This window comes from Sinocyclocheilus rhinocerous, unplaced genomic scaffold (assembly GCF_001515625.1).
Source record: "Sinocyclocheilus rhinocerous isolate Xijiao unplaced genomic scaffold, SAMN03320098_v1.1 scaffold229, whole genome shotgun sequence".
Taxonomy (NCBI): domain Eukaryota; kingdom Metazoa; phylum Chordata; class Actinopteri; order Cypriniformes; family Cyprinidae; genus Sinocyclocheilus; species Sinocyclocheilus rhinocerous.
In genome coordinates, this window is record NW_015635757.1 from 296,474 (window position 1) to 306,251 (window position 9,778).

The following is a 9,778-nucleotide window of genomic DNA, read 5'->3' on the forward strand; positions in this document are numbered from 1 at the left end:
ACGATGTATATTATGAACATTTAACTATATGAAGGGCAACATATATTTTAAAAATATAAATATATTTTATCAAAAGCATTTCAAAAATATGCAAAATATATATTGGTAGAAAATATATTTACATAAATAAACATATTTTAGCAAATATATTTTTGGCCATTTTTGTATATTTTGAAATATATTTAAAATATATAGTTTTTGCCATCAAAAGCCAAATATATATATATATATATAAGATGCAATAAATTGTTCAAAAGTGACAGTAAAGACATTTCTGAAGTATATGTGACACTGAAGACTGGAGTAATGATGCTGAAACTTTCGCTTTGCATCACAGGAATAAATTACATTTTAACATATATTCATGTAGAAAATAGTTATTTTAAATTGTAATACTATTTCACAAATTACTGTTTTTTTCTCCCCTGTTTTACTGACTTCTTTCATTTAAAAAAATCCCAAACTGATCCCAAACTTTTGAATGGCAAAGAAAATTAGATACTTTCTTTTTGCCAAATTGGCAGAATCATAAATATCCTTCAAAGAGGAGTCAATCCCATATGCACAAGCTGGAAAAAAATCTATCCAAGATGGTGAATAAAATGCAAGAAGTGTTGATATATTTATAATTATTTCAATATGGAGTGTTAAAATAGTGAGACCATTTTACTTTGTATGTTTTGTATCAAATGATTATTTGGGGTATTGTGTGATTTAGCAACAGTGCCAAACCCTTGCTAAAATCAGTTTATATGAGAACCAAGTACAGGCCTAAACCAATACATGATCAACTTATGAATTAACACGACAATAATCACATAACATTATTGTACAGATAATTTGTAGCAGAGCACAAACACCTAAACATACTTCACAGTGATTTGGAGGTGAACAATGAAACAGACTGTGAGCTGTAGACGCGAGGGCTTTCCTTCAGGCGCCGAATAAGGTGGTTAGCATGCAGATAGATGACATTACAACAGTCCCTGAGATCATTAGGGGGTCAAAGGTCGTGGGTGTAAAAGAACGCGCCCCCAACCTTTATTCCCGTACAGTTGCCTGATCCATTCAGCTCCAGCAGCCACACAAACACCATGCAGCGCCATCGCAGACGTTACTGCATCCTGCTGTTTGAAGTTCAGAAACACGAGAAGCGCATGCAAAACCTAATTCATATGTTTCCACCCTGCCTCTTCCCAGGCTCTGATCATTTTCAGTCTCCATATTCGTGTTTGTCAGTGGTAAATGTGATTTCGCAGACCTCCGCTTGCTGATTACCCTTTAATTCTACTGCAGCGCCGACCAAAGGAATGGTTCACCCTCTCATTATTTTCTGCGTTCTTACTGTTGCTCAAGACCCATATGCTGTCACTTCTTCATAATGCATGAGTCATTTCGACTTTTACTGCGTTTTTTTTTTAAAGTTTTGGACAGTTCTTTGCTGCGTGAGAAAGATTTGCATTAAGTTTTGTGTCCCAAAAATATGCAGGTTTGGATCTGTATCTTGAAAAAAAAATTCTGCTGATTTGCCACAATATTTGATTTGGCCAAATATTGCCTAATTTGGTGATGCTGTATATATGTGCGGTTCAAAAGATCCTCTTTCACTCCATCATGATCCTCATACACTCTTACACACACAACATCCATGGAACCTTTCAAATGCAGAAAAGCACTGTAAAAAAAAAAATCCATAAAATTTACGGTAAAAAACCGGCAGCTGTGGTTGCCGGAATTTTACCGCCGATCATTAGAGCCCTAACAGTTTTACTGCCTCTGTAAACAGGATAATGACCCCACACACACCTTTAACTCTTCATTGAGTTTCACAGGACACACACACACACACACACCTCCAGCCAGCATGGCTCAGTCGGTCGTAAAGTTACCCACCATTTGCTACCAGAGCTCTCAGCGTGCAACAGGTGTTAAGAGAGAGTAATTCATGGGTGAGGTGTTTATAGTCGCTGCTGTAAAACTCCTGCTCCAGGATCAGTTTAATACACACACCTCTTTACTTATAGATCTCCTTGAGCTTCAGACGGCTGACCCGGGATCAGTTGTTGTCTAATGACAGGTTGAGACCTCCTCTGTCACTGTGTGCGTATCCTCTGGGTTTAGAGAAAGGCTTTGGTGGTTGCTAGAGCCGTCACCCTTAGTTACAGGATAGCAATTTGTAATGACTTTGTGGCTTGGCGTCTAAATCCCAGCTGGCAGCTCTCCGATTAGCGCATGGGCTTTCCTTTAGAGTTTAGGGCTTTATTTGCCAAGATACACAAGGAATTTGTTTGGCTGCACATGCAAACACAGTACAGACGCTAAACACAGTTCAACAGAGGAACAATGGCAGCTGAAACCTGATTCTTCAAGCCCTGTTGATTTTTGTGTTTTCTTTATAGTCGAAAAAGGTTCTTTAGATTTGTATGTTCTTCAAAATGGTTCTTTTAAGAACTGTTCACTGAAAGGTTCTTTGGGGAACCAAAAATGGTTCTTCTATGGCATCACTGCAAAATCACCCATTATTTTTAAGAGTGTATGCTCAACAAGGCTGCATTTATTTGAACAAAAATACAGAAATTTTGTGAAATATTATTGCAGTTTCTAATACTGGTTTCCTATTTTAATGTGCTTTAAAATCAAATTTATTTCTGTGATGCAGTGCTGAATTTTCAGCATAATTACTCCAGTCTTCAGTGTCACGTGATCCTTCAGAAATCATTCTAGTATGCTGATTTATAATCAGTGTTGAAACTGCTGTGCTGCTTCATATTTTTTTGGAACCTGTGATACTTTTTTCTTTGATGAATAAAAATGAATTCAAATTCAAATGCTAAGAACTTTTCTATTCAAAATCGAAATCTTAGCAATTTGTAATGACTTTGTGGCTTGGCGTCTAAATCCCAGCTGGCAGCTCTCCGATTAGCGCATGGGCTTTCCTTTAGAGGTTAGGGCTTTATTTGCCAAGATACACAAGGAATTTGTTTGGCTGCACATGCAAACACAGTTCAACAGAGGAACAATGGCAGCTGAAACCTGATTCTTCAAGCCCTGTTGATTTTTGTGTTGTTTCTGTTGTTTCATGTACACTGTTTTTTTTGAATAATTATGATTTTTAAATGTTTTTGAAAAGTCTCTTCTGCTCACCAAGGCTGCATTCATTTGATTAAAAAAAAGAAAGTAAAATCTGTTAAATTGTGAAATATTATTACAATTTAAAATAATTATTTTTAGTATATTTTAAAATGTAATTTATCTTATAGTAAACGGTATATTTTAATATGTTAATAAAATAATATATATATATATATATATAAAATTACATTTTGACATTTTAATTTTTATTAAAATACATTTTAAAATGTAATTAATCTTTAAAAGTCTAATTATCTTTAATGTCTTTAAGATGAAAAAAAATCTTAATTATGTAAATCTTAATTTTTTATATAATAGAACTGTTCACTGAAAGGTTCTTTGGGGAACCAAAAATGGTTCTTCTATGGCATCACTGCAAAATCACCCATTATTTTTAAGAGTGTATGCTCAACAAGGCTGCATTTATTTGAACAAAAATACAGAAATTTTGTGAAATATTATTGCAGTTTCTAATACTGGTTTCCTATTTTAATGTGCTTTAAAATCAAATTTATTTCTGTGATGCAGTGCTGAATTTTCAGCATAATTACTCCAGTCTTCAGTGTCACGTGATCCTTCAGAAATCATTCTAGTATGCTGATTTATAATCAGTGTTGAAACTGCTGTGCTGCTTCATATTTTTTTGGAACCTGTGATACTTTTTTCTTTGATGAATAAAAATGAATTCAAATTCAAATGCTAAGAACTTTTCTATTCAAAATCGAAATCTTTTCTAACAATATGTCTTTACTATCACTTTTTATCCATTTAACACATCCGTATTAATTTCTTTTAAAAAAATAAAGAAAAATGTACTGACCCCAAACGTTTGAATAGTAGTGTATATTGTAACAGAAAATTTCTATTTTGAATAAACACTGTTCTTTTGAACATTTTATTTTTCAAAGAACTCTGAAAAAAGTATCACAGGTCCCCAAAAATATGAAGCAGCACAACTGTTTCCAACATTGATAATAAATCAGCATATTAGAATGATTTCTGAAGGATCATGTGACACTGAAGACTGGAGTAATGATGCTGAAAATTCAGCTTTGCATCACAGGAATAAATTATATTTTACAATATATTAAAATAGAAAACTGTTATTTTAAATTGCAATAATATTTCACAAAATAACTTCAAGTTTTATTAAATAAATATTATTACATTTTAAAATGTAATTCATCTGAAGAAATATCTTAATTATTTAAATCTTAATTGTTTCTAATATATATAATATAAATTATGAAATAGTGTGTGTGTGTGTATATATATGTATATATATATATATATATATATGTGTGTGTGTGTGTGTGTATATAAGTTTTATTAAAATACATTTTAATACATTTTAAAATGTAATCTTAAGTACTTATATTTTATATATTAAATATTAAAATAATTCATACATAAATATTATATATTAATTTACAATTTAATATAACATTTTAATATGTTAAAATGCATAATACATTTGAAAAATCTTGATATTCCAATTCCAAATTATATTTTACAATATATTAAAATAGAAAACTGTTATTTTAAATTGCAATAATATTTCACTTTTTTTTTTCTGTATTTTTGATCAAATAGATACAGCCTTGATGAGCATAAGAAACTTCTTTTAAAAATATTACTTATCCCAAACTTTTGAATGTGTGTGTGTGTGTGTGTGTATTTTCTTTTAAATCTTGTATATAAAATGTATAAAAATTTATATAAAAATATCAACAAAACTTTTTTTGTCACAAACCGTTTTTCTCCCCACAAAATCCAAATGAAGATTTATTTATTTATTTATTTTTTCCAGAAATTATGTCTTTATGGCAGTTTTTCTGACGATTAAGTAATAATACAGGACTTAAAAATGCTACACATATTCCACATATTTTGTGAGAAAGTGTGACATGCAAGAGCAAAATTAGGCACTATTTTTAGAATCAGCAGCCCAAAAGGAGTAAGAAACAAGCATTGGATTTCATTCAGTAAATATGAGGCAGGGCTGTGAAATTCTGTGGGTGAACATTTTTCTTTTACGTCTCAGTTAATGCCACTACATAAGACTTATTTAACACCCACCTGTAACAGTGGCTTTTGTTTAGGGCTTTATTTATACTTTCTAGGCTGTTCATGCTACTGTTTAAGCTGGTTTCTCCACAGATGTAGTTTTCCTTTGAAGCGCCGGAGCATTTGGTTGTAATGAGGGCGCCGCAATTAGCGTCAGTCCCAAAAAATGAGGAGCGGAGGGGGCGCGACAGACCTCATTTAGCCCAACTGCACGGGCATGTTGTGTGAGGATGGATCTGCTGGGGTTCCTCCCCCCCCCCGGGGTCTCTCCAGGGTCGAACTCGCTGTTATCAAAACACCATCCATTACGGCTCTGACAGCTCCTCCTGGGGACCAGGCTCTGCTAGACCTACGGGGAATTTCCGTCCTTGCCCGTGAAAAGAAAGGGATGCGGAAAAGAAAAATGCTGGGGAGAATGAAAGAAAGGAGAGGTGATTCATCACGGCCAGACTTTAGGTAAACGCAGAGGGGAGGGAGGCGAAGACGAGACGCAGAGATGAAACGGAGAGCCTCGCTTTGGGATGCGCTGCAAAGTTAATGAAAATCACAGTCGGCCTGCTGGGTCTTTGCAGGAACATCTTTTTAAAATGAAAATCTGTTTAATGCAGTGTCGGAGAAGCTACTTTAAAACTAGCTTGCCAAGTAACAAGCTGCTCGTTATTTAGATACTGTAAAGCTACCCATTTGAAAAAGTTGTTTGCTGCACTGCAAGTTAAGTAAAAGCTATTTAATATCTATAAAGCTGTATTTATATACCAAATAAATAAAATAAAATAAATTAGGATAATAATCAAGAATATAGCAACATATATACACTACCAAGTAAGATTTTTTAATGTTTTTTAAAGAAGTCTCTTCTGCTGCATTTATTTGTTCCAAAGTACAGCAAAAAAGTATTTAAAAAAAAATATTTGTATTGTTTAAAATAACTGTTTCATTTCTTTATTGTAGTACTTCATATATAAAATGATATATTAATAACATATTAAATACAAATACAGTATAATAATAATAGAATTATATTTAAATAAAATATATTTATATTTTATATTTATCATTTCTTCATTGTAATACTTCATGTGTGTATACACACACACACATTGTTTAAATATTGGTATATTACTTTATATATTTATATACTTCTCATATAATATTACCATTAACTGTTTATGCCCCAAAATGTGCAAAAGTATTAACACATTTGGGAAGAAAAAATAATAAATTAATGCAACTATAAAAATATTAAATTAAGATAAAATAAAACAATTATACATAAATTATAAGTTTAATGTCTTTATTTATATGTCTTTATATATGTGTGTATGTATATAATATATGCCCAAAAATATGCAAATGTATTATATTACCTATGACTGATTTTTGCATTTTATTATTTGCATCTACTATTGTTTTGTCCGCTGCTGTCTGTGATTTTTTTTGGGGGGTTGTGACCCAACAGTTGAATGCTGGTATAGTAGAGTTTAGGTAGAGTGTAGTCTAAAGTCTAGACGCAGTGTTTGAGTACAATACAGAGACCATCACACACTCACACACACACACTTACACTCACACACACACTCACACACACACACACTTACACTCACACACACACACACACACACACTTACACACACACACACACACACACAGCTGCAGCGGGTGAGGATGGGTGTGTTTTAGAGTCTTTTTAAGTACCGTTCACCCTGAATTACCGATCATTAGAGCCCTAACAGTTTTACTGCCTCTGTAAACAGGATAATGACCTATATTAATTTACAATTTAATATAACATTTTAATATGTTAAAATGCATAATACATTTGAAAAATCTTGATATTCCAATTCCAATTTAGTTTTTTTTTTACATTTTCAAACATACATCTATTATGTCTTATGAACATTTTTTGTGGCCATACCTTTGACTCTCTGATAAATTTACATGAATTTATAATCTAAGCATAAAATGCTTTAAAGTCAACATGAAATCAAAACTGACCTTATTTTGACTTTAATGTTTTGTGATTGTTAATGTTTGTGCCCCGCAGCACCCGTACCCCTCTGAGGAACAGAAGAAGCAGCTGTCCCAGGACACTGGACTGACCGTCCTGCAGGTCAACAACTGGTAAGTGCTCATCAGATCAAACTAACACAACATCAACTGAAAGCTAAACACACAAAAATCCAGAAAACAATTATGAGCAAGTGATCTAATGTGATGTCTGTTGTTATTTCTAATGAGAAACAAAAAGGATTTTACAGCATGATGTCATAGTAGAACCTTTTTAAGTTCATCAAAGAACTTTTATTCACTCGTTCTTTAAAAAAACTGATACAATCTGGCGTTTTAAAGTACATACAAGCCAATACAATACAAATGTATAGATGATAGATAGATAGATAGATAGATATATTCTTTAAAGAAACTCAACAGACTTGTTTTTATAGTCTGAGTGTTTGGTTTCCAAATGTCTCTTGAATTTCTATGGCTTCATGCTCTCGGCAGCCAGTCATTCACCACACAAAAACACATTGCGGTCGCCACTTACAATGGTTATGCTTGCAGCAACTGAACCTTTACTTCATGTAGTCTGGATCATATTTTTGGAGCTTGCATAGTTTTGTCCATGTTTTTTAGGCATGAAATGCACACAGGACTGCAACGCAAGATAGATTTTCATAAATTATAATAACGTGCCATTTCGGTTTGTTCCTCACCAAACCCACAGTACACCTTCAGAATGCTTGGAATATAAGCCACGTGATGCATAGGATTATTTTACGACAGATATGCAAAAACCTAAAGTCACCATTCTCTGCCATTAAATTGGCAAATGCCAGCAGGACATGTTTGTGTTAAGACCTTCGTTCATCTTCGGAACACAAATTAAGATATTTTTGATAGAATCTGAGAGCTCTCAGACCCTGCATAGACAGCAACGCAACTGTAATGTTCCCAGGTCCAGAAATGTAGTAAGGACATCGGTAAAATAGTCCATGTGACATCAGTGGCTCAACTTCAGTTTTGCGAAGCTACGAGAATACTTTTTGTGCGCAAAGAAAACAAAAATAACAATTTATTTAACAATTCTACTCCCCCGAGTTACGTCTTCCGCCATTTTGGAGCGTAATCGGCGTTGTTTATGTTAGGAGGGGAAAGCGTGCGTATGTGTCGTGATACTCTCCAAAATGGCAGAAGACAGTAACTCGGGGGAGAAGAATTGTTGAATAAAGTCGTCATTTTTGTTTTCTTGTTTTGTTTTTATTTATAGTCGTATGGTAAAACTTACATTTTTATTTGTGTAATGTTACGTTCAAAAGAACTACAAAATGTCATGCCTTTGAAAAATAAAGAGAACAACAGAACGAAAAATGAAAATTAATTAAGATGAATTCTCATTTTTCGGAAAACGAAAAAGAAAAAAGGAGCCGTTTTCTAATTTTTCTACTTTCAATATTAAATCAAAAAACGAATGATACACGGATTCAAGAGCCCTTCATAATCAAAATGACAACTAATTAGCATTTTAATCACCAGAGTGAAAATAAATTAGGTGCTCTTCAAAGCCCAACACAAACAAGAGCGCAGAAAGTGCGGTGTGTATGTCTGCAGCTCCAGCGCGCAGAGGAAACAGGTGAGGGAACGAGAGGGGCGAAAACGAGCTGCTGTCAAATTAAACTGAAATTATCACTGGGAACAGCTGGACTGGTTTATTTAAACGTGGAGACACACACACACACACACACACAATGTCCTCCGAATGAACTCACAATACAGTGCGACTAAAAGAACACTTCATGTCTATGGTTTCCAGACAGGAACATTTGTTGTTGAGTTTTAGCTTCAATAGGCTACAAATATCATATGGTGAATTAATATAAACTGTGAGGCCTAGGAATGTACAGTGGGCTCTGAATGTCTGAGGCTACAATTATTTATTGTTTATTCAAACCTGGAAATTATCAGAAAGCTTTGAGATTTTCACAAATGTTAAAACAAAGAAAAGCGGTGATATAAAACAAAGATATATTTACATTTAAATTTAAATTTAACACATATTTATTTGTGACAGTATGCATGAACATTAAGCATTAACTGGAATTCATGTTGATTTTAAAGTGCCCCTATTATGCCATTTTTACGGTTCCTAATATTGTTTTTGTTGTCTCCTACAATATGATTACATGCATGCAAGGTCAAAAAAACGCTTTAGTTTTCTCAAAATATGCATTTAATATCACCTCATTTTCCAGCGATTCTCAAACGATTCGTTCGAAGCAGTTCAAAGATTCAGTCTCTCAAAACCCCTCCTTTCCGTGAGCCTGCTCTGCTCTGATTGGTCAGATGGCCTAGTCTGTTGTGATTGGTCTACGGCGTACAGCGCGTGTCGGAAACGATACGCCTATTTCAATAGTTGTGTATTTTGAACGCTCGATAGAAAATATAAACATCTATTATTTATCATACTTACAGGTTGTGATTCAGTGGAGCAGCTGGTCCAAATAAACAGGATACTGATCCAAGCGTTTTGTGAATCCCGCGTTGAACTCCCTGAGATTAGAGAAGCAGTCGTCAGTAGAAT

At 33.7% G+C, this 9,778-nt stretch overlaps 1 protein-coding gene across 1 annotated transcript in view; it reads left to right on the forward strand.

Moving 5' to 3' along the window:
* The window catches only part of LOC107747417 (homeobox protein Meis1-like), a 45,700-nt gene that overhangs the window by 13,391 nt on the left and 22,531 nt on the right, over nucleotides 1–9,778 (forward strand). Inside the window, exon 9 of the mRNA XM_016561899.1 lies at nucleotides 7,244–7,320. Within this exon, the coding sequence (XP_016417385.1) occupies nucleotides 7,244–7,320 (77 nt within the window). The remainder of the gene's footprint in view (nucleotides 1–7,243; nucleotides 7,321–9,778) is intronic.